This window comes from Prorops nasuta, unplaced genomic scaffold (genome assembly GCF_024137725.1).
Source record: "Prorops nasuta isolate Cenicafe-Biocafe unplaced genomic scaffold, Cenicafe_Pnas_1.2 PNAS00002, whole genome shotgun sequence".
In the NCBI taxonomy this organism is placed as follows: Eukaryota; Metazoa; Arthropoda; class Insecta; order Hymenoptera; family Bethylidae; genus Prorops; species Prorops nasuta.
In genome coordinates this window covers 7,285,808-7,310,665 of record NW_027116799.1, presented here as the reverse complement: position 1 = coordinate 7,310,665, position 24,858 = coordinate 7,285,808, and the positions used below count along the sequence as shown (strand labels likewise).

The following is a 24,858-nucleotide window of genomic DNA, read 5'->3' as shown; positions in this document are numbered from 1 at the left end:
GAAAATCGAGGTGGTCGAGTGGCGTGATTCAATCCATAGCGTAAACTGTTTCGCGCTGCCACGTAGAAACCTGTTCTTCGCGCCGCCGAGTTATTTCGATCGCGGTGATCCATACGGAGGTTAATTTCTGCTACGGTCCCGGCGTGGCGCTGCGCATGCGCTGCGACACCAGTCTATCCTCACACACACTTCTCCACCCTTTCTTCTTTTCTCTCTCACTCTACATTGCTCCTCTTTTTCTCACATTTAACTATTCCTCATCTCTAACTCCCTGCCACTCCAATCTTTCCTTCTCCTAACCTCAAAAATGATCGAAACTATTCATCTTGAATCCTTCCAGCAATTCTTCGTCCACTAACCTATAAATGTTCCCGACGCGTGAAAATGAAGAGATTAACGAAAAATTAGAATCCCTTTACAAGAGATTAGTCACGTTTTCTCGCACAAATGCCCTTCGCCATTAATCAAGACGTATTTTTTGTACAATTCAAGATCACTAGAGAAATATGATTGAAACTGCGTTCGATAAATAGCGGAAGTACAATATTAAAAAATCTGCATTTGCCCGTAAATCAAGACAAAGATTGAAAGTTTGATTTTGAGAGAAGAAAGAAAGAGCATGAAAAAGTGTTTTTGAGTTTTTCCGTGACGTGTCGCTGACGTCGCACAGAGTTTACAAGCAAGAGTAAGTATATACATATCTTGATTTGCATCGAACAAAAGAAGTCTCTTCGCTGCATGGGTCAACCGTTGCGCATGTGTGTGTACGCGTGGAAGAGAGACGAACCAGTTGTAACCCGCACAGCCACTCACCCACGCACAAATCTCCCTCCTCGACTATTCGAATTTCTTGCGCGAAGAATTCCGCAAAGGGGAGAAATCCGGCGTGCAATTTGTAAAATATCAGCAACAAGTTATAGTCTTTTGGAAGAATCAACCAAGCTTTTTCTTGCTGCAGAAAATAACGCGGTCTTTATGCAAAGCGTTTTTTTGCCTGGTAATTCCAAGGGGGGTGAGTGAGAGGGGGTGGAAAAGGAGAAAATGGTATTTGCATAATTGCCGCAGAGTTAAGGCGGCAGGTTGCTTAAGGGAATGCGGATGATTTATCGGCGGAAGAAATTGCAGTTTCGTTTGTTTAGGCAGCGCGCGTGTGCGCTAAAACCCCGGCTAAGATTCCTCTGTCGCTCGTAGCTTTGTATCTTTGTTTCTCCACCGTAAAAAATAGCCCTGATAGGTTGCTTTACTTTTCCACCCATTGTTAACGGCTTCTCATGGATTAATCATGGATTCTTATGCTTCTGAAAAACCTTTCGAAAGAATTCCGTAGCTTCGTTTTATAACGCTTCTTTGTTCTTGGCGATAATGTTGCTTAGGTCTATCTCCCTGCAAAACGAGGAAGGTGCTTTCGCAAAAGACTTGCCCGTGCATTTTTTATGAGAGCAAAGAGAGAGAGAGAGAGAGAGACTAACGCAAAACGCAGCTGGTTGCTAGGTGAAAGCACCGTCGGCCGTCGCTCAGGATTCCGAATATCGTCGAGTGCAACTCTGGCCTGTTTTTATTCCCACCTTTGAAAAGGGGACCACTCAGAAGCCCCTGGAATCGTTTTCCACGCAGCTTCCTCGACAAACGCTAGCCATTAAATATTACAAAAGTATAAAGAAGAATTTTCCCTTTAATATAAGAAAAATAACTTATCGAGCCACGCGCGGACCTAGTTTTCCCTCCAATTTAAAACGATCGTACATAAAAATAAGTAGCTTGGCTTTCCTCTCCACCGGGAGAGATTATAATACACGCTCCGAGAAGCTTGCGTTATTTATTGCCAAGGAATCTTACTATTCTTCCCGTCTCGTCTGCGACTCTACGCTAATGTCATTAATCGTCCAAACAGGCAGTGCGCCATCTATTACGAAACGATATTCCGAATATAACAATTATACACCGTGTATCGTTTCGTTGTACCGAACAAAAGATTACTTCGATGTGCACAAAAGAGTCGTCCAAACCCGAGAATTCCTACCGAGAGTCTTTTCCAGCAACTTCGTGTTTACGTTCTGAGACTCGTGTAAACAAAGCAGAGACCAAAATCGAAAGCGAGTAGCTTGCAAGTTTAGTGAAAGTAAAACCAACTGGTATCGATAATCGCTGCGTTTATACCGACATAGTGATATTAAGATAAGAATGTATAACGATGTATATAGTACGAAGTGAAGTTAACTGAAAGGTCGACGAATCAATTTCCCATACTGCATTATATCACTATTTCAATACTATGAGTACTGTTGGTCGCTGGATTTTTCTCGTTACTTCTTGTATTCTTTCATATTAGTATATATAGCCACACATTCTTATTTCATTATATTTGTCTTAGTATGAACTCATACCGTAAATATACTGATCTTTCAGGAACAGTGTAATACGTAATCTGGTCGAATTTTTGCGTAAATATATCACAGCTGGCTTTACCACGAGTTGCACCCGGCAAATCGTTCATTGGCTGACACATTTTTCTCGGTATAGACGCTTTGTTTATCAATAGAAAAATAGGAACTTTTTATGAAAAGAATCTTGTGTTTCTAGAAGCAGCGAGCGTTATTCCCGGAAAGTTGATAGATGAAGAGGACGTTTTGTAGAGGAAGTTGGAAGTTAATATCGAACAAGTAAGGGAGGGGGGGGGGGGGATCTCGTCAAACTTTCGCATATATCAAGACTGAGTTTACCACGAGCTGAACACCTTGTGTATATCAATAGAAAGATTTGAAGTTTTCATGGAAAAAAGAATGTTGTGTTTCTCGAAGCAGGGAGCGTTATTGGTGGAAAGTTAATAGATGGAGACGGATGGAGAGGACGTTCTATAGAGGTGGAAGGGGTTGGAAGTTGAAATCGAGCAAGTCAGATGAGTTGAAGTGGTGGGAGGGAGGGGGGGGGTAGGCCGATAGTTGCACGAGTTGGCCGATCCTGGCGAGATATCTGTTGCTAACCGAAATGCGCGCTTGCAGCTTCTCTGCCGACGCTGCACGGTGCGGCGTCGGGACGCCCGCGCAGTTAGGTCTCTAGAAACACACGCACACATTAACGTATTCCCTCCACTGTCTATAACTAAGCGTTGATTCGTTGACACGAGAGATAATCTGAGAAAGTTCTAATCGTTAATAACATTGACAGATTTCTTTCTGTCCAATTATTAACACGTGTGTGTGTGTGTGTTGGTACCTGAAAACCCCTGATGAACTAGTTCTGGGATTAAGGAGAGTCTGCATGCGAAAAGCAGGCTAATAAATCCTTCTCGTGAAACTTTAATTACGTCTTGTCCAACTTCCAATCGTATATTTTCTTTGTACAGATAAATACTGAATTGTTATTATCATATACTCGTATATACGAGCTAAAACGTGTTAAATTACAAATTACAAATTTTACACACAAAAAATATAAGAATTGTTTATTTATAGAAGCGGAAGAGAGTTATTCTCGTGAAAAACCTTAATTAAGTTTTATTAAATTATTAAATCGCATAATTTCCTTGTATTGACAAATTCTGATTTGTTATTATCGTATAAATTGTAAATAAGAGCAAAAGTGTGTCAAGTCGCAACATGCAAATTTTATAAAGAAGAAAATAAGAATTGTTTAGTTATAGAAGCGAAAGGAAGTTAATCTCGTGAAACTTTAATATAATTTTAGCGTGCTCGAGCCATTCACTTATATCTAACTGATTAATTAGTGCCTCGTTTATGTGGAAAAAAAATTATGTTGCAGTAATTAATAAATAACTAAATAAAAAGCGATGGCAACCAAATGGTGTTGCGATCGTATGATATTGAAATTTGCCGTTGCGTAATCGACAGGCACACATCCTCGGTTTAAATCCTTCCCTCTCGCTAAGGAATTAATGCATCGGAGCGTACCTAGCCTTACCCGTCGTCATTCGCTTGAACAAGTGCAGAGCCTCTTGTGTTCCCGGACTCTTTGCACACCCAGCAACAGCGCCATCAGATTTTTCTCCGACGCCCAGCAACAGCCCAATTAACTTTTCCCTGCATCCTGTATACGCAGGTGATTTTTTCGTCTTATAATAATTATAATAACGACAATTATCCACTTGCGTAATTCCATCCCCGTCAGTCTAGGGTTCAACGACACTTTTACGTACTTTCAACGTCCACGACAACTCCCCAAAAATATACTTCCCTTATACCGAATGGTTCCACGTCCAGAACACGTGAATTGTCGTATTTTTAACCTTACTGAAAGGTTTTTTCACCTCCAAATACTCCACATATTGTCCCAGCCTGTCTCGTTCCAATTTCATAATTATTTAAGGACACCGTAATCGGCACGTTTCTACCGCAGCTCTATTGAAAAGTTTTACAAGTGTGGCAGTGCTTTTATTTCTCCGTTTCAATGAGAGCTTTTGAAAAAAAGGTATGGATTTTTTGTTCAATAGGTTCGTCATTAGGAAATGCGTGCACATGGATTGTAAATAACCCTTGTTGTTGTGGCTTTGAAAGACAAAGGATGGAGGAGCGCAAGGTGGGAATTGTTCGATCCAACAGACTGGGGCAAATCCAAGCACGCGTACCTTAAGATTTTGTTCAAATGCGCATGAGTACTAGCAATTTCAAAAACTACTCAAGAATCGTTTTTGATTTTACAAAGAAATACAAATTCGCTAATTAAAATTTGAGGCACCTTACATTTGCTAATCCTTGACGTTTATCAGCTCTGAAAAAGGAACAATCACCCTCACTGTCGAACTTTAACAATAGCAACTCTAAAGCTTCTGCACAATTTCGAAAATGCATTTAGAAAGCTTCAGTCTCGCTAGAATCGCTGATCGAGACCAATTTGTTACTGGAATTAAGATATGCATCGGATATAGAGCAGTTCCTGAGAGCTCTCGTAGAATAGTTTAACGCCATTATTTGCCAAAGTGGATCTGGCTGGCCTACTGCAGTTGTCGAGAGAGCTGAAACATTTCCAAAATGATTCTCAAACTCGTGGCAAGTTTGCTCTCGAGGGGATGGGACGGAGTATTCCGTCTGAAACTATATTAACTATAATAATAATAACAGAGAGAGAGAGAGAGAGAGAGAGAGAGAGAGAGAGAGAATAATACAATATACTTACCGTGACTTTGACAGAAGAATATAAGTTCTTAGAAAAATTCGTCAACTCCCATAGGATAGGTTACTGCAGAAAAGAAGCGAGCGATTGAAGAAATGAAAACATTGTTTGAATGTGGTAGTGCGTGGCGTCTAGGGCACAGTCAGAGGCGCGTGTATAAACTGAATAAGAGAGGTGGAAGAGACACGGTGACCTATGCAAAGACGCTTGCGAAAGTTTTACGTTCGTCGGGCACGTGGATAGGTTGAGCTATTAAATAAATATATATATATATACATATAGTACATACTACCATAGTTGAGAAAACGACGCGCGTGGATAGTCGGATACGATCCGTGAGTGATCGCAAGGTGCAGTACATACGGTTAAGTGGAAAAAAAGAGGGGGAAGGGGGGGGGGGGGTTGGGAGAAGAGAGAAAGCAAACAAAGCAAAGTCCAGCACTCTTTTAATAGAGGCGTCGCATAGGCCTATAGACACGAGCTAGACACCGTCCACGGTCAATGCTTGGCACGACGCTCGTTGGCTTGGACGAACGTTGAATGAAATATTTTCAGAAGCAAATCCGAGCCACCGACATCGGCATCGCCAGGACAAGCCACGCAGCCGGGGACCTTGACGACGCTCTAAAGACACTTCGATCGATACATGCCCTGCTTGATCTAGTATATAACATATATGTATATACACACTCTTGTATATATATGTATACTACATAACCTTCTTACCGTACGCTCTTCTCACACATCCTCCTTTTTCTTTCTCTCTACACATTAATCCATTATACAACCAGCAATCTCCTCTCCACCCCGTTATCTATAGAGACCGTGCATACCAACACAACGACAGTGAGATGAAAATGTGGAGTATTGCATATGCATACCACCAGCGCCGTCTATCGGTCAATTTCATAATTTTTGACAGATTTTTTTGCGTTTATGTATATAGTTACACATTCTAGCTTGGGATCGTAGTATTGGTGTACACTGCCCAGTGCCCCTATACTATATAACTATTATCCAGCTCTAAAGATTCACGAAATAGGTCGATTTTAACATTTCACGCGAAATGTGATTTCTGCCACTTAATTCTTCATCGTACCCTATTCGTTATCCTCTTTCCCGACGGATGTGTCATAAGACTAAAAATATTAGCAATTTTCCCTGGGACATAACCGCTCCGTCGATTTGATCGCAAATATTTTTGTCTTCTACCCTCCTCTGGAATAATAGGAGTGTCAGTTTGAATTAAATACTAATAAAATCTGAGAGAGTTCGAGAAGCGTTTTTCGCTAGATAAGTAATTTATGTTCGCTCGAGCTAATAATAAACGACAGCAGGAACGGATGAATATCGAGGTTGAGGAATTGGTTTCGGGTCGCAATTATTTATGAAGATCCAAGTGTGTATAATGCCGTGTGGTTGGATGGCGAGAGTGAACGGATTGCTGTTTCGCTTGGAAGACATGCGAGTCAATAGCTGTATTGCGGGGGGAAACGATCATTTTATTGACGCAATTCGATGAAAGCCCGTCATCGGGTAGTTGTAGTAATTGAGGTGGCAGGAGAGGGTAAGGGGGGGGGGGGTGGGTGCGATCAGGCAAATTATATCATACATGAAACACAGAGGAGTTTGCGTTTGCGGCGCGTTGAGGTTAGCGTGAGTAGCGGCCAGCGACAAGCCGTGACGCGCTACGGAGGAGACTCCTGATTGGCTCCGCTCGTAACGGTCGACCAATGAGACGCGTAGCTTCCACGCAGTTGCCTCTCTGCAATCCTCGTTTCGATATATACGTTTATATATACATAAACATAACCCTGGAACATGGATCATGTCACCTGCGAGATTTTCGCGCTGATATTCAACGGAAAATCCTGCTGTTATCTCTTTCGCACTTTCTGTCTCTGATAAAACTACAGCTCGTCTTTGTTATTTATAAGAAAACGAAGGGGCACAATCGTTAAACCGTGCGCCGACAGATAACTATAGAAAGATCGCAAGTGTGGATAAGTAATTCTTTTTTCTCAAACGCAAGACGCTCTATTAACTTTGAAAGCAAATAAATTCCGTTAGAAAAATCAAACGCTTGCGGTGGTTGGCAATAATGCTCTCTTTAACGTTCAACCATTTGGAAAAATAATTACCACTTTGTATTTAATTCTTAAGATAAGCCTGTGTTTTTTCGTCGAATGTCGAGCAATTGATTTTTTTACCTCGGGATTATTGTTATTGCTGTTATTATTATTCAGGCTAATTAACGCGTTTAGCATCGAAAGTCACGTCCCATAAGACGGTTTATCGAATATTCGAGGAGTCCCAACTTCGAGCGGCGAGCAAAATTGGTGAAAAATCCGAGTGTTCCATAACGGAAGTACCAGTGAACTTGTGTGTGCAGTAACGGTGAGAGAGAACGGGTTGTGTTACACGTGCTATAAGATTACTCATTACTAATCGTAGAGCTGATTTCAATCGTAGTTGTTTTTTCTAAAACTCGTTTCCAGTGCAAATAAACGGCGCTCGTTGGCTATCATACCTGAAAGTCCAATAGCTGCGGGATTATGTTACAAGAGCTATACGAGATCACTCATTACAATCCTATATACCGACTACTGATTCTAATGATAGACATTTTTTAGGAACCGTGGCAGTTTTACCTCCAGCAGCCTGTTATCTCGTCAAATTCTTGCATATCAAGTCATGCGCGCAGCTGGAGGTACTTTCAGCTGCGCTTACACCACGTGTTCGACCGGCCGTGCGTTTGCGAAATATTCGCGAGTTCCTTGAAAGGAACGTCCGCTATCACGGTGGTCCTGACTCCGCGGCTCTTGAAAATATATATCACAGGGTAAAAGTGAAAACCATTTAGCTTTATCGAACCTTCTCGGTGACCCAATAAAGTCCTTATACTATGCACCTACATCTATATACCAAGCGTTTTATTCGCTGTAATATTCCTTTCGCGAAAATAATGCTGCATAAAACCTATACACTATCCTCCGCTTTATCTTCAGCTGTTCACACACACCAGCAACATAGTCAAAGTTCATACGTTTAATTAGTAGCTTCTAATCTAGATTTAGTAACGGATTATAAAATCAATATTCATGACGTACTTCCCATTGTGCCTCCACCGAGAAGTTCAAAGGTCGATAAGCATCCGTAAGTAGCTTTGGCATCCGTGAGTTTTGCGGATCCGTTGTGCTCGAGGATGGTACAGGAGGGTCCCTGGCAGGAGACGGTGAGAGGCGTTTTGAGAATTTTGATAAATTGTGGAGGGGGGGGGGGGTCGTGCTGCATAGTACAATGGGGAGATCGGAACGATTCGCGAGGCTTGGTTACACCGTTGCCATGGCAACGTAGTACAGTGCGCGACGGCTCTCTCACTGGTCTCTTATCTGACATTGAATGTTTTTTTTTCTGCTTCCCGTCATCGGCGGCGAAGGTGCCAGTCAGAATGTCTGCGCTCACGCGAGAGACGATTACTCGTCACGCGTCGACTCGCTATTTGCGGATTTTCATTCATCGAGTACTGTTAAACGCTAACTGTAATTTATTGACGCTCGCCACTCGCTAACCACGACTACCACGTGCTTCTCTCTATTTCTCACTCTTTTCTCCCCCTCCCCCCCCCCCCTCCCTTCTTTTCTATCTCACATTAGCGCCTTATATTTTCCTCTTACTCGCGCGTACGCACGCTCGCTGTGAAATTTTCTTTCGCTCTCTCGGTCTTGCGACGCGCCGGCGCGATTTGACTTTGTAATGCGAGAGGAAAAAACGCGCGCTCGAGCTTCGCACGCGTATCGACCGTCGGAATAGGAACTGCCACTTAAATTAATCGTGCATACATTATTAAGCTTACGATACTCTCCGTATATTTATCTTTTTCCACTTGCGCCACCACCAACCGTTTATTTGCGCTGGCCCAGTCAGTCCCTCTCTTCTTCTTCTTCGCCATTGGCAAACCAATTTCCAATATTAATGTCTCTAGACACTGTTATACTGCTTGTATATGTATATATAATTTAATATAGTAATATATACAATTTTTTCCTACCGAACAATACATCCTGCTCAATACATTCTTATCGTCACTCGCACAGATATCGTTATATTTTTTCACAATATTTGCCTTTTTTTCAATTTCTAATATTTCCGGTTTCTTTCTGGCCACTGAATGTACGATCAGTAGTGGAGTCATTAATGAATTTTCGCACGCTTGATTTGATTCGCGTATAGTCAATTGGCAGAGCTGGAGTGTTTGTTGAATTAATTAAAAAATGAGAATTTACTTGGTGACTGAAGTTGGAATTTGGCGGATCTCTGAACAAACTTAAAGAGATGCGCAAAAGCGAATGCATTGGAGCGATACTTCGTGTTGTATATAATTGTTTACTGTATTAGGTATAGCGAAGGTACAGTATAGTGAGTGCATTGTGATGCAAGTTCGGCAAGATTGCAAAATGGACCTGTCTACCTATGTGTACACAATGTAAGTGTGTATGCAAACGCGTTTTGTGCATGTTGAGGCGCGCGCGGACCAATTGGGGGAGCAGGATGAACGTCTAGTGGGGGCCACGTGACCCGCAATCGACCAATAGGCCGCCTCCCATTCAATCGCGTCTCGCCTGCAGCGTCGTAGCTACTCATTCATGGCACCTCACCCACCTAATGCTTTCAGTCAATTCTCTCTCTCCCCCCTCCTCCCTCTACATATATATATATATCGCCCCTTCTCTCACTCGTGCAAACCGAATTTTGCAAACAGCTCTCGTCCCCTGAATATAACAAAAAGAAAATACAGTAATTTTTTACAATTTTAACAATTTTAATCAATTATTCTTTTTAATATGTATATATCAATTCTATTCGTACAAAAAATCTATTAAATTATTATTCCTCATAAAAAAGCAATAATTCTATTTTTACATCTCTATACACTCCCCTCGATACACCCAACTCGTTGCTCTTTCAAACGTTGAAATTACAGATCGTGTTTACCAAGGTTTAAAAAAGTATTTTGCTGGAGATTCAAAGGGTTTTGTTTAATAGGGAGGAATTATCGATCGTGGAAGGGATAAGGATTGATGAATGGGAGAACGGGGAAAGGGTTGTTGTATCGGGGGGAGGGGAGAGAGGGTTGTTGAATAATACGAATGGTGTTTTCTGAGAATTGGTTAATTTGGGCTTGTGTGGAAGCGAGCGACTATTGGGACAAAACACACGAAGTGCACGTGAAATCCCATAAAGCGGGGTGGTGCCATTCATCAGCGGCGCACGAAAGCGTATGAAGGGAAATACGGTGTAGGGGAGCAGCCCAGTCACTGCAAGGTGCTCCACGCCGCCAGCTCATTGATGAAGCCTCTAGGCGACGCGTTTCACCCTCCATGGAAATGGCTCGGGACCGATTCCACGTCGGACAGTACCCTCCAAAAGTTTTTTCCGCTCGTTCTCCATCCAAAACCCTCCAAAACACATCCATCCATAATTCTACCCCCCCAATGCTCCTGTATATTATTACACTCCTGTGCGGAATATTCACTGTCAAATTTTGTCATTAAATTATATATATATAAATTATATACTTACCTAAAATTAGTGTATATACTTTTATGCATCCTCCACCCTTTTATAACCACTTCCCATGTCATCTCTCTTTAACGGAATCTCTACTTGAATTTTATTTCCGCGAAATCTCCGATTTCTACCGTGAAAACCTTGAAAACTTTTTTTATTATCGAGTTTGCTGTTATATCCTACTCGTGGGAGAATGGTCCGCAGTGTATTTTTTTTCCAGCACTCGAGAGTAAATCCTGGAGATTTTTCATCAACAATTGCGCTCCGGTTCGACTTAACCCTCGTTTGCAATTTTATTTCCGTTTGATTCATTTTTTGTCAATCAGGGCTCCCCCCCCCCCTTGCTTCGTGTCTATATCCAATTATACGCGCATGTGTATAATACACGTACCGCTCCGTGTACCGCGCGAAGCCTGTGCATATACGGATTTTTATTGGACATCGATTGCTTTCCGCTGCACGAGTGGCCCACATTGCTACGTCATTGCAATTCATGCTTGGCAACAGCTATAAATTCATACGCGCGTGGCGAGTCCGCCTTCTTCTATTTTCTCTCGTATCCTCTTATCTCGCCTTTATTGTCGTTCAGGTTGCCCCCCCCCCCTTCCCTCCTCCGCCACTGTTACCTCACCTTTGTCACTGATCCAATTGGAAGAAACTGAAGAAAACACGTTCTCCTGCGATAAATCGCATAATCCGACATTACTATCGGTACTTATTCACCGAGTTATTCGCACCTTTTAATTACATCACAATTAGATTGAATTTATTCCAAAAAAAAAGCCTCGCTCGACCATACGAAGGTGATATACGAGAAATTCACGGTTAATTTAGCGACTTTTGTTACGCCACTGGCAGTTCATAAAGCTACCCCGGATTATAAAGTTGGCGCGCAAATCTTAATACACCCTAATGTGCCGGAATATTTTAGGCCTGTGAAAAAAATGCGGCTTTTTAACGAGATAAACTATCGAGGTTATTAGTATTCATTCGAAGGAGCGAGTAAAAATAATATTAAGGGGGGATGTGTGATTTGTTGCAATTAAGCCCGTAACGGCGCGGGGAGAGAGGAGAATTTGGTGTGGTAAAGTGAAAGGAGAGTATTTATTAGAGAGAGGGATATCGATTTCGCTTTCATCGTCGATGCGACTAGGGTGGGGGAGGAGGGGAGGGGGATGTGGGGCAGGCACGCGTGGGTTTGGGGGGACCTTGCTAGGTACGCTACTGGTCGGATCGCATATGACACTTTGTACGCTTGGGTCGCTCTCCTACACGCCCTCTCCCTCCAGCTTTCGAAGGCACGAGCGGAGGCAACGCCGGGCAAACGGAAACAAGTCGCAACCTGCATGGATCGTATGCGCAGTGGCGTAGACACTGTGGGGGGGGGGGGGGGGGACGCCCATACACAAGAGGATAGCAGATTCGATCCCTGTGACGCAAACCTCGCCAACTATAAGCTAATATGAAATTAAATTAAACCGTGGCAAGTGCGCTGGCACGGAAACGTAACGAATGGAGTCGCGTGACGTGAGAATACAAATAGCTCTGAGTATTTTGCCAAGGAGAGCAAAATATCACGTTGTAGACATCGATGTCGATGTATCAGGGATGCTCCGCTCGCCGAGTGTTTTCGAATACGCGACGTTCCTCGAACTCTCCTCTGTTTCCTTCCATTGTAAACAAAACCTTTTAGCTGGATACCAAAGGTTAAAGATAGTATTTTTGTTGTGTACGGTGTGTACGGCTCTAGTATTACGATCCGTCGCCCAACTTACAAATTTCTTCGATACTCCCCCCCCCCCCCCCTCCCTCCCTCCCTGCCCCTGACACTGCTTCTTCGATTTCAAGTGCAATTTCAACGAGGAAACCTTGCCTCTGCAATAGGACCCTCGAGAGTCGAGCTTACTGGCAAAAAAGAACGAACTATTCGTGTAACCTAATTTTAAACGCTGGCATTTACACCAACGCACACGGTGGTAACAGGACAAATTTTTCTCCTTGTCCTCGTGAAATTTTGCCAAAGAGACAACAATTCGTGCCTCCGTAAATCTCGACGGTGGAGCAAAATTTCTGCGCGAGGTGGATGAAAAGTTGAGCCGTTCGATCATTGGATAAATGCTCGAGTAATATTTGCAAGTTGTCATAAAGTTGTCGACGACTTTATTTACATTTATTTGCACGTCGTAAACTACCGTTTGCGGAGATGTCTTCGAGGCAATAGGGTGCATGTGTGCGTGACACACGGGCGTAACACGAGAGAGTCGACGCTTTATGCGTGCGCGTGGTACTTTCTGAAGAGAAGGGAAGATGGATGGGGTGAGGGAGGGAAGAGAGAGGGGGGGGGGGGAGCGAAGAGAGAGGCTACCCGGCTACCGTTGTCTCAGCCAGATGTCCACTTTGTCTATGGAATCCTCGTCGTCGAACTCAACCTGCATTGGTTTTCTTTCTTCGGGGAGCACGCTACACCACTTCACCGAGAATTCTTCAGTCCTTTTAAAAATTTCTTCTTACCCCGCCTCTTCCCCCCTCCCCACCCTCTCAAACCCCGCCATCTACCTAACCTCTCCACCAAAAATCCTCCCGACATTCTTCCGCCGAACCGTTTCGTAAGCGATTTGATATGCCTTCATGCCGTGACAGATCCGAATTTATGCGTACTTTTAAAAATCGAACAACAAACACTCGACGACTCTTGAAAAGGAAGTTATTTCTGACCTTAAAAGCAACTAAAGTTTGTCACGAATTTCCCGATACGCGGGAATCGAGTTTAACCGATAATCGTATTTACAGCTCGTTTCAGCTTTCATTGTTAACAAACATTCCACCGTCGATTGCTTCGTGGAATCAATCGTCATTTGTCACGAAAATTCCGTACGTCGATGTTGAATATTTGTATTGTTATTGTTATTCTTGTAAAAACGATTCTAAAATCAGAGCGCGCGCCCCGCGAGGCGGACCGACGCAGCGCGCGACCTCTCGAACAAAAGAACAATTGAAATTTTTCAGGAGCACCACTGGTGCGCCGCTGCTGCTTATTAAGATCAGTCTTGCCAGAGGAGATTAAATCTTTGTTGATAACGCTCCACGCTAGAAAGTTAACGATTTATTTCTAGCGTTGTTTCGATCGCGATGGAATTTTTTCACGAGGAAGCAGAGTGAGAGATCAGAAATGCAGCTATCGCCGAGACGTAGAAAGACGTTGACTCGTCAAAAGAGCCTTGATGAGCGTACAGACGATAACTAGTTATGACTTTCAGCGTGCTATATCGACGCTTTGTACGTGGCTGATGAATTAGCATGCTCCTCCTGTTCGCGAGGTGACTCAATGCGGCTCGGTAAGAATTCTTAAATTAACTATAACTCGCCAAGAAACTTATTCTCTTTCACTCTTTTATTTTAATGGATAAGACGTACCTTCGTCCAGCCAGTCGATCAAGCACCACAGCAAAGAGTCTACCCAAAGACCCCATCCCTACACTGAGAAAAAAAGTTTTCGATCAATGAACAATTTTTTGTTATAACAGTAAACAAACTTTGCTAATATAACGAATAAATTCATTGATACGATGAATTGTTCATTGTACAATGGACTATTCTGTACATCAATGAATTGTTCGCTGCATCAATGGATCATGTTCACTGTTGTAACGAGAAATTGTTTACCGGTTAAAATGTTTTTCTCAATGTAACAGCGCGAATATCCTCGGAACATTCCGAGGACATCCACGCGTCCAGTGAAAATACCGAGCAAGTCCCCTGAACATTCTGTGGTATCAGGGATGCATTAACGCTTTACGCTTCTACGTTATACCCACTGGAATCGGACAACAAACCTACAGGAAAAAGCGTTGTTTACCTAAACTGCATAATGGCCCAAATAGAGGTGATTTTTGTGGGGTCCTAAATACATTGGTATTCCAGGCAGGGATTCGAGTATGGATATCCGTAGATGGTGTATCTTGGAAGTTTTTAAGGAGTTCGAGGAACGCGTGTCTCACATAATAGAGAGAGAGAGAGAGAGAGCGGGTGAATTCCTCCAAGTGGAGAAGGCAAGCAAGCAAGCAAGCAAGCTCGAGCAGGCAAGTCGAGAGAGAAATATAAGGCACGGGGGGGGGGGGGGCCTGTGGATAGCGGGAGACCGATCCTCGAGCTACAGTCCGTTAGCTATGTTCTGTTTGGCTGTGTGACTCCACAAACACCACCGCGCGAGCTACACTCGTGTAGGAGCTCTCCGGGTTACGGACTCTTGCACACGCACGTACACACCGAGCCGAAGCTTACCTACACGCAGCCATGCAAGCGAATCCACCTGTACGGAACGAAGCATGCAGCCCGCACATGTTTATCTACACCAACGAGCACCAACACACGCTCGCCACTCACCTTCCTTTGCTCTCGGCGTCTCTATCCACGCACACAAGCGCACATTCATTCACGTACACACTCACGCAGCCATACTTCGCTCCCTCGTCACGCACTCCTTGCTATAACGATTCATTTACATAACGCACACCTCTTAACGTACTCTTTACGCACGGACTCGTCGATACAAAGCATACTCGCAATCGAACCATGCCTATGGACAAGCAATTTTACTCGACTAGCGTTCGCTCCATCCATTCATATTTTTCCTCGAAAAACTCGCAGTTTTCAACAAGCCTAATGCTTTCGTTTTCTTCGTGGTTATCTCTGTATGTATGGGTGGTAGACACACACACATGTGTAGAAATGTATTCTCTCTCCGTAAGAAATATTTTACTGGGATCAAAGAGACGCACACAACGATACGCGCCATTTTGCGTGCGCGCGCATTCACGTGTAGGCATTGACGGTGCACATGCACTCACACACACGCGACCCGTCGTTGTCTCTCTTTCGAGTACGCGCCCCTCTTTTTTTCTCTCACTGCAAATGCGCGCGCAGCTTCACTCCAGTGTCCAATAATAGTATTTGCGGCTGTGTGCGTGAGCTTTCAGTCACATGTGTGGCGTACGGTTCTCGAGTCGTTAATACTGGCTCGCTAACTGGTGCACGCACACACCTATTGTAGAGTTTCCACGCGAAAGTACACAGAGAGCGGGTGAGTATGAGAAATGCGCGAGGGTAGAAAATCTCAGCTCGTGCTGCGAAGGTAAGCGCGGCACGGATGCATTCATGGGATCGTGTCTGTGGCGTAGTAAAAGCTAACACATATACTGGCGAGTGTCGGTGGTGGTAGCTGTCAGGGAATGCGCGCGCAACTCGATTGGAGTATGCCACGCGCGTTTCGAGGTGTGTGCGTCGAGTAGTCTGGTCGTTTGGTCGTGTTGGTGCTCGTGCGTGTGAAGTAGATAGGAAACTGGCAGGTTGAGCGGGTAGGGAAGAGGGGGAAGGGGGTGGGTCGAGTGAGAGAACGAGTAAGGGGGAAGGGGGAGGAGAAGGAGGAATTGCGCGCGCGGGTGGATTTGCTGGCGCGCTCGATCAGTTATACGGCCGGACGACTGACGAGTCGCAGTCTTTTCAGTCGAGCAACCGAGTCGAGGAGCGACGCGACCGGACGCGACGACGTATTCTCTGCGCGCGTGTGTACCTTCGAGAAAAGGAGAGAGGGGAGGGGGGGGAGGAGCCACAGACACTGGCGTCAGACGGAGATGGCCGATCGGTGAAAGAACACGAACACGCTGCGGCGAGAAAGGGAAGCAGAGGCTCCTGAGCTCTCCTCGCTCTTCAGAGATGTCAATAATTCGGTGTTCTACACCTAAATCCCACACAACTACGGCACGTCGCCCACTCTTTTTCCCTGGCTCCTCTCCGTTACTCCATCGCGTCGTTCTTTATCCGACGTTTTACGACCGAGAGTAAAGCGGGACTGTTTTACAAGGCTTCGTAGTATTTTTGTTTGAATCGGTGCTGTGGTGCTGTGCGCTAGTGCTGTCCGGGGACGAGCGGGAGGAGGTTATATAGCGCCGTGCTAGAGTCACGTCTCAACTGCTGGCTTGTTTTCCGTTGGCTAGTATAGCGCTACTGTCGCGTGGCGCTGAGCGCTCGTGTGTCGCCTGGCGTCCAGAGAGAAGCGCTCGAAGGAACTTGGAGTCGCGCCCATCAGGATGGGGTGATACCCTCGGGAGATGCATCCACGTCCCGGATATCTCCCGAATCAACCGATGTACGATCATGTTTGACCACTGTGCGCCATGAGATTCCAGCGGGAAAGCGGAAACCCCTCTTCTTCGTGCTACTCCTCGCTAGTGCTATATCGTACGCTACTAACCTATTCGAGCGAGTGTTTCTCTGTGTGCGAGTGTACAATCGCTGCTATCATGCGGCGATACTGCTGCAAACGCTGTGATTGCTGAGGCTTCTGCAGTCCAGTGCTTCGGCGCGATCCAAACTTGTTCGAAACTTCCCGTTGTAACGCTGCGTCTAGAAAAGGGCACCGATCAGCAGCAGTCAAGTGAGTTTTCAACGTGTGCGTCTGAGTTTGTGTGTGCGCGTGTGCACGCGCGGGACTAATTCTTCCTCGTTCCTTTACCTTATCGCTCCACTCAAACACTCAATTGCATTTGGAGATGTTCTCCTCCTTATCTCCTTCCGAGTAACGTACCGACATCCTACAATTAGTGATTTAACCTCTGTTTGCCGTGGGGGCTCTTAACACAGACCTCCCTTTGTGCCTTTATTGCTACATGACTTCTCTTCCTTTATCCATTAAAAGCTATTTTTTGTCAAGTCAACATTCGTCGATCGGTCGATAAAGTTATCGATGCTTTCAATTTTGCGCCTCGCTCGCGAATACGGCAATCGCGGAGATAGAAATCCAGCGTCGTTAATGACTCGCGCATGATCATAAATTTCCTTTGATACCGAGGCGGCCAGGTAATGAATGCTGAGATATGACGGAGCAAAAGCGAGTGCATTATTTCGCATTGCGATAAAGATAGCGCGAGGTTAATTCAAGCGCTTTTCTCAATGCGATTCAGTTCTGTCATTGTCCTCGGCCATTTCCGAGAATATCGTATCTTTTCGTCGTTGTTGGTCGCGGCTCCGTCGTCCCGGAGTGCACCTCTGGTGGAAGATCGAGCTTGTGTACGGCGCGACGGTGAATTTGGTGTTTATAGTCGACCTGTCTGTGACACGAGCGAGCCAGCAAACGGGTCTGTGGAAGAGGGCGACTCGCGCGTTGTCAAGTGGCGTGGCAGGCGAACCGAGCGAGTAAAGCGAGTATCCAAATAGCATACCAACCAACCACAGCCGTACGAGCCTGGCACCCAACTCGAAAATATTAATTATTTTTAAGCCACTCACAATTCTGTTTACACGCAACGTTGCTTCTTTCACTTTTACTGTAAAGCCTAAAGACTTGGAGAGGTCGATAAATAACCTCAACCTTCCCTCGACTCTAAATAGACTTCTTGAAACATCATCGTTCGAAGAATAGATCTCTCACAGCCACAATTTTTAACCGCTCCAACGACAAACACAACGAAGAGTGGTACGAGCTAACCGAACAGTATAGCAAACAAAAATTGATGTTTTCAATTCGAGTGTCAGGTTCGCACAGCTAGCAACCACGACCGTTCCATGTTGCTCCCCTACACAGTCTCCGCTACTTCACATAGCGTCGTATACTACGCGAGAGACACGTGAGCACGCTGAGCAAGCACGACTGCGCATGCGCGGCGTAAAATCTCTTATTCGCTTCTCGTACATAACCTATCTAAGCCCAGAACCGAATTACCAGCTTCTTTTTGTCCCAGTAATTGTCTCGAAGAGGTACATGCTGCGGCGTTGCCAGGTTTCCGATAATCGGAAATTCTCCGACGATACGATACACCGTGTATAATAGGAGCTACACAGCGAGCGAGCGTCCGTCCGTGTGTACCCGTGAACTCTGTTCCTCGCCTCTCCCTCTCTTTCTGGCTTGGTGCATACGCTACATATACATGAACGGTTTGCTTCTCTTTTTCCGTGGTGAGTCAGTCGATCGTGCTCGCGTGCCTGTGTGCGCTCGGCTCGTTCTTTCACTACGAACGTACACACGCAGCGTGCAACACTGAAATACGTCACGGTACGTGTGCCAACACGTGCGCGCGCTCGCTTTTAACCGGCCGTCGGTGAACGGCGGTTTCGTCGAGGCGATCCGAGAGTAGTTTCGTCTCTCTGTTACGAGCATCGCTAGCCTAGCCTGCGGCTTACTATACGCGATGTCTATATATCGTCTCTCGTCTATTTATACACCACACTCGTGTGCCTCTGGTATACCTCTTATCCGCCTCTTTCAGTTTTACTCTCCTTTATAATCACTCCTTTTCGCATTTCTCTCTTTCCTTTACCCCCTCTTCACTGATTTTTATTTCCACTCAACTCTTATCTGATTTTCCTTCGAGTTTCTCCTTGCTTTTAATATACGTTTCTCATTCTTTCCTCTTTCTCGTTACTCGTAATAGCAGCGTAGTTTTCCCCTTTCGCATTCCCTTCATTCTCGGGCAGCCCCTGTGGCGATTGGTTCTCGTCCCCCTCCTCCTCCTTCGGTTCTCGGTTAGTTAATGTGACGACATCCACGAGTAGAGAGCGTTGATCGTGTACGTACTAGTAGAAACTGAGAAGCCAGAGAGAAAGAGAGTGAGAGAGAAGAGACGCGAGAGAGCGAGTCCGGTGGGTTAGTTTAGTAGCGGATGGAGGGGGCGGGGCGGGGCGGTGAGAAGGGGAAGAAGCAGCAGAAGATGAAGAAGAAGAGGGGGGGGGGGCATCGTGCGGTGAGTACTCGTGCGCATCGGCTGAGCCGCCGTACAACCTCGTACCCGGCGCACACTTACGTACACGCGGAATGCGCTGCCAGGAATTCTCTCACAATAGATTTATTGTGTTAGTGAGTAGTAGTAGCGTCGTTGCCACCGCCGCAACTTTACCAATCGTCACTGAGACAACGAGGAGGCAAAGAGGTAGGTAGCAACGTAGAACCGCGATTCTGAATCATCGAACGTTGCTCACCAACCCTTCTTCGTTTCATCCCGTATCACCAAACGTTACGTTTAATTTGGGAAAATAATTTTTCTTCGCAATAGATTTATTTTGTTATTAAGTAGTGTAATATCTTCGCGTTGCACCACGCGCAACCTTACCAATCGTCACTGAGACAACGAGGAGTCAAGGCAAAGACGTAGCAGCGTAAAACGCGATTCTGAATAATCGAACGTTGTCCACCCACCCTTATTCTGCATTTCATCCCTTATAAGCCACCCTTAAAAATTAATTTTTATAATTAAATACTCCTCTGCTTCTATATTATTATTATTATATATTTCCTTCGCTACGCACCCTTCTAGCACACTTTTCACTATTTCCTCCATTATAACCCACAGCTTCTCAATCAACGATTCTTCCCTACGGTTTTCGCATTGGTATCCTCGCGTTAGATGGAAACTTGAATAAAACTGTCCAATTCTACATCGACCTGGTGCTTTTACTACACGTACAATTAGCATATTTTCATTTTATGAAACATGTTGCTTTTTAGCAGACTGTTTTTCTCCATTAGCGATTATTTCTTATTACGAGCACTTTGCGTTAGTTTTTACACCGAATGGGGAGGCGCATAGATAGTATTGGAGGAAGAATTTATTGCCACTGCTAGTAGTATAATTATGAAAGGTACGACATTCATTACCAGTGTAGCGATAAAACGTTTGCATTAAATATTTTTATAGCTAACCAATCCATAATTGTTTTGCTTTTGGCAAATCCACGAACGAAGAATGCAGGATAATATTTTAATGACGCAGCAATTTTTCCCCTTTATTCTCCAATAAACCTCAATAATGTTTATTGGCTAAAACCAATCGTTCTTCGGTATAATGAGAAATTTCAATTACTCTTAATGCATATAAGTGTGTACTATATATATATATATATATATATATATGTATATGTATGCATATACGCCAGACAAATACAAACAACTCGATTGCTTCTAGTTTTTATCCACATAATCGATGCACCGATCGACGATGATCGATTTTCCATTTCTCCCTTAACCGCTGCTTATCGCACAATTTACTCGGCAAAAAATGCCATACGATTACCTAAACCCATTTTTACTCCCAGCTTCTGCAAAAAAAAAAGATCACTTATTCCGCAAATACTCTCCTCGACCAAGACTCGCGTGCAAAAGCAAGCAAAAAAATTATGCAAAGAAGTACGCGTAAAGCTGAACCTGTAATATAAATCCAATCTCAAATCGAAGTCGAGATATATATAGTCACATTCTGCATTTTTGGTCTTGATTAATAGAAAACCCCTCGTTTATATTCATTACATAAATTACATTTATCATTGCTATTAAATTAGGTAAAGAAGCAGCAAAAATTTATTCTCTCATATATATATATATATATATATATATACTACTTCATTACCACACGTGGAGGGAATATTAATCCATTAGTCTCGCCAGTTATTGTAAGTGGCGTAGCAGTGTGGTGGGGTTAAAGGATTCAGGGGGGGGGGGGGAGAGGAGGATAGTGTAATTTTTTGAATAGAAAATCGATGCACTCGCGGTGCATCGGAGTTCGCGTCAATCTTACTTACACAAATATATATATATATATATATATATATATATATATGTACATTAAAGAGCGAACTAAAAAAGAAGCGAGAGCGGAGGTTTGCTCGTATTTTATCAGCGAGGCACATTTCCTTTTGCCCCACCCCCGCACCCCGCTTCATCATGAGTGTAACCTCGACTGCACCTCTGCATTCGAATGCATTTGCAGAGACCTCGGACAAGGCGGCGGCGTTTGCTTCTTCATCTTCGTCTTCATCTTCACCTTCTTCCCCAACGCGAGATTGATCAGCTTCGCCGTTGCTGAGACGAAAAAGAACGCACCTACGGAATGGACGTCTGTTCGCCAAGGTCCTTCCTCTTCTTCACCGGGAGTCCTGCAGAACCTCGTGCAAGATGCCCGCAACACCCAAACTCATCCGTGCTCCTCATCGTCAACGAAGACGCAACCACTACCCTCGACCAACCCTCCGGACGCCCAGGATTATCGCTTTACACTAATTGCCAGACTAACAAGCCTTGTAAGTTTTCTCCCATTCTTTTTCAATTTTTCTTCTTCTGCACTCTTTAGCCATTGTTTGCTTCATCTTTGTGTATGCGTGAACTTGAAGAGTTTTTTAACCAATCCACAATTTTTTGTTGCAAAGGTGAACTACATTCGTTTGTAGGATGAATGAATTTATTGATACGGTGAATAGTTCATTATGCAACGAAGATAGCTCGTTGTGCGATGAATTATTCGTTGTATCAATGAATTTTGTTCTTTGTTGTACAAAGAAGTATTGTTGGTCGATCGAAAGTTTTCTTAATCCATTTCTTTCTCCGATTCTTTATTTTCCTTCGTTCTCAATTATCAATGTATAGAAACGTTAATTTGTCCGCTTTTTAATAAGATTTTTTCTCAATTTCACTATATTCATCCCAAAATCACGAATCTTCTTCTTGGTTTCTTCAATATTCCAAGAAGCCACGAGGTATCGATTATTTATCGTTCTTCTCGCAAAGAATATTAAGACTATCGATTTCCACTAAGTACCGGATTACTAATTAAGAGTCTCGCGAGCTTCCCTAATTCTTCTTCTCTTCTTCTTTAATCTCAATTATCCATCTCCAGCGACTGGAATCTCTACGTTTCTAACAACCTTTTACCTGAATTTCACTCAATTTATGTTCTGCCACGGAAAATTACGAGTTTTCTTCTTCGACTCGCCAATCATTCAGCAATCTGCGAGAAATCGATTATCGATCGTTCCTCTCGCAAAGAGACCACCAAGATGATCGATTTCCATCAATCTTTCGTACGTTAACGCGAATTCGTGTCTCTGGTAAGTTTTTTCTTTCGCCTTACATGTATACATATGCTTGAAAATAAGTCAAACAACTCATTGATTTTCGTTAATTATTCCAAGGCTCCGGTGGTTTTCTCGGAAGCCCCTCCATTTCGCGCGTTTTATTTGCCGGATCAAGTTTTTGACGAAAGGGGTGAAGCACCTTTGTATCGATTGACGCAATATCGATAATAATATAATCGAGATGTTTACCTTAGTATTATTTCTAATCGAACACGCTCACGTATTACTACGCTCGGCTGTACGCGATATTTCATCGTATCTTCGTTATTTTTTCTGCGTGGGTATACTCGATCCTATTGGCCAGTCCCGGTGATAATATGTTAATTCAGCAGTAGGCGTGATGAATGGAAAATTATTGCGAGATCTGTGATCCTTTTAACTCTCGAGGTTCTCCGTGTTTTCGTTTCAAAACGATATTTTATTATTTTCTTAATACCACAGGCTCAACAAGTTTCCTTTTCATTTCTAACATTCCACGAGAGCACAATGCTTAATTCATTATAAATGTCAAATGTGTTGCGCCAAGAGGGAAACTGCTCTTATCTGCACCTTAAAGATACCGTTAATTTCTCGCTAGGTGCGATCAATGACTGATCTTTTTTTTATGAACTTTGTCTTTGTCAGGTTTCCGGAATTCCTAGTGTATTCCTCTTTGATGAATTATATAGTGGTATTTCTCGATGAACGTGCTTCGGAAAAATTCTAATTGTTTACCAGAGCTGAATAGGGTTCCTGTGTAACGCGTACACACACACACATACACCGGTTATAAGGCGATCAATAGAGACTATTAATTTTTAATAGTAATGTTAATTTCTTGGTAAATGCTATGAATGGTTTTTTTTTATAAAACCTCTTCGTTTTTTATTTTGCAATATTTCTTTTGTAATCGTGTAATAAAATTGTATTTCTCTCGATGAGACTGCGTTTAAACAATTTTTAATTGTTTACCAAAGCTGAACAACGCTGCTATTTAGTAGAACGGTGAACAAAGAATTTATTAATTTTTAATAGTAACGTTAGTTTCCTGGAAAATGTGATGAATGTTTTTTTTTTTTTTTTTATATAAATCCTCATCGTTTTGTATTTTGCAATATTTCTTCTGTAATCGTGTAATAAAATAGTATTTCTCTCGATGAGGCTGCGTTTAAAAAATTTTTAATTGTTTACCAAAGCTGAACAACGCTGCTATTTACTAGAACGGTGAACAAAGAATTGATTAATTTTTAAAAGCAACGTTAATTTCTCGATAAACGCAATCAATGGTAAAATTTTATGGAACTTCATAATTGTTTAATTTCTATAGCATTTCTTCTCTAATCTTGCGACAGACTATATAGTATCCCTGTCGACGAAACTGCTTCTAAAAAACTCTAATTGTTTACCAATATAACGCGTGACGTAAACCTCCGATGAATAAAGGATTTATTAATGTTTAAAAACAACGTTAATTTCTCAATAAACCTAATCAACTATAAAATTTTACGAAACCTCATAATTGTTTAATTTCAACCATTTCTTCTGTACAATCACAAATAAACAATTAATCTCTACGAAACTGCTTGAAAAAATTCCAAGTACCAATAACCAAACTCGAATAAAATACATGAAGTAATACAAAAATAAATAAAAGAATTAATTAGACAAAAAAACCCTTAATTCCTCCGCAGAAATAATGACAGTTCAAGAACGAAAGCTCATAATTGTCCATTTACCAGTGCTCCCTAAGAATCTTCCAATAAACTGGAAAATATCTGCTTGAAGCAGCTTTTCTAAAAAAAGTGCAATTGTTTAGCAAAGCCGAAGAGTCCTATACACATAACTTGTAACGATAAGAGAGCGATGAAGAAAGAATTGATTAAAGCTTTGTAGAGTGAGTCGCATAAGCATCCTAGGAAATCCAGTGGAACTATTGAGAAAACGGAATGGAATGGTCGATATGATCGGGAGAATAGAGTTTTTGTTATCGTTGCACCTCTCCTCGGTTATAGGAGAGTGTTCGGTGGTGGGTTAAACGCGGTGGTGGATGTATGGGAAAGGTTGTTTTTAGATTTTATAGGACGATTGAAAGTATATAGCGAGAATTCGACGATGGAATTATCGGATAAATTATCGCTCGAGTAATACAGACGAATTGATTTCCGATACTCTAGTTTTATTGGAACTCCCTGTACGCGTGTGTGCTCGCGTCTGTGTTGACACGTATTTACAACGCGACGCTTGTATAATGTATACCACACGCGACACACTACCACGAACCGGAGG

The 24,858-nt window shown here is 43.3% G+C and overlaps 1 protein-coding gene across 1 annotated transcript in view; it reads left to right on the top strand.

The window, feature by feature from the left end:
* The window catches only part of LOC136780581 (uncharacterized), a 34,974-nt gene that overhangs the window by 3,789 nt on the left and 6,327 nt on the right, over window positions 1-24,858 (top strand). Inside the window, exon 3 of the mRNA XM_066739046.1 lies at window positions 21,453-21,762. Within this exon, the coding sequence (XP_066595143.1) occupies window positions 21,453-21,762 (310 nt within the window). The remainder of the gene's footprint in view (window positions 1-21,452; window positions 21,763-24,858) is intronic.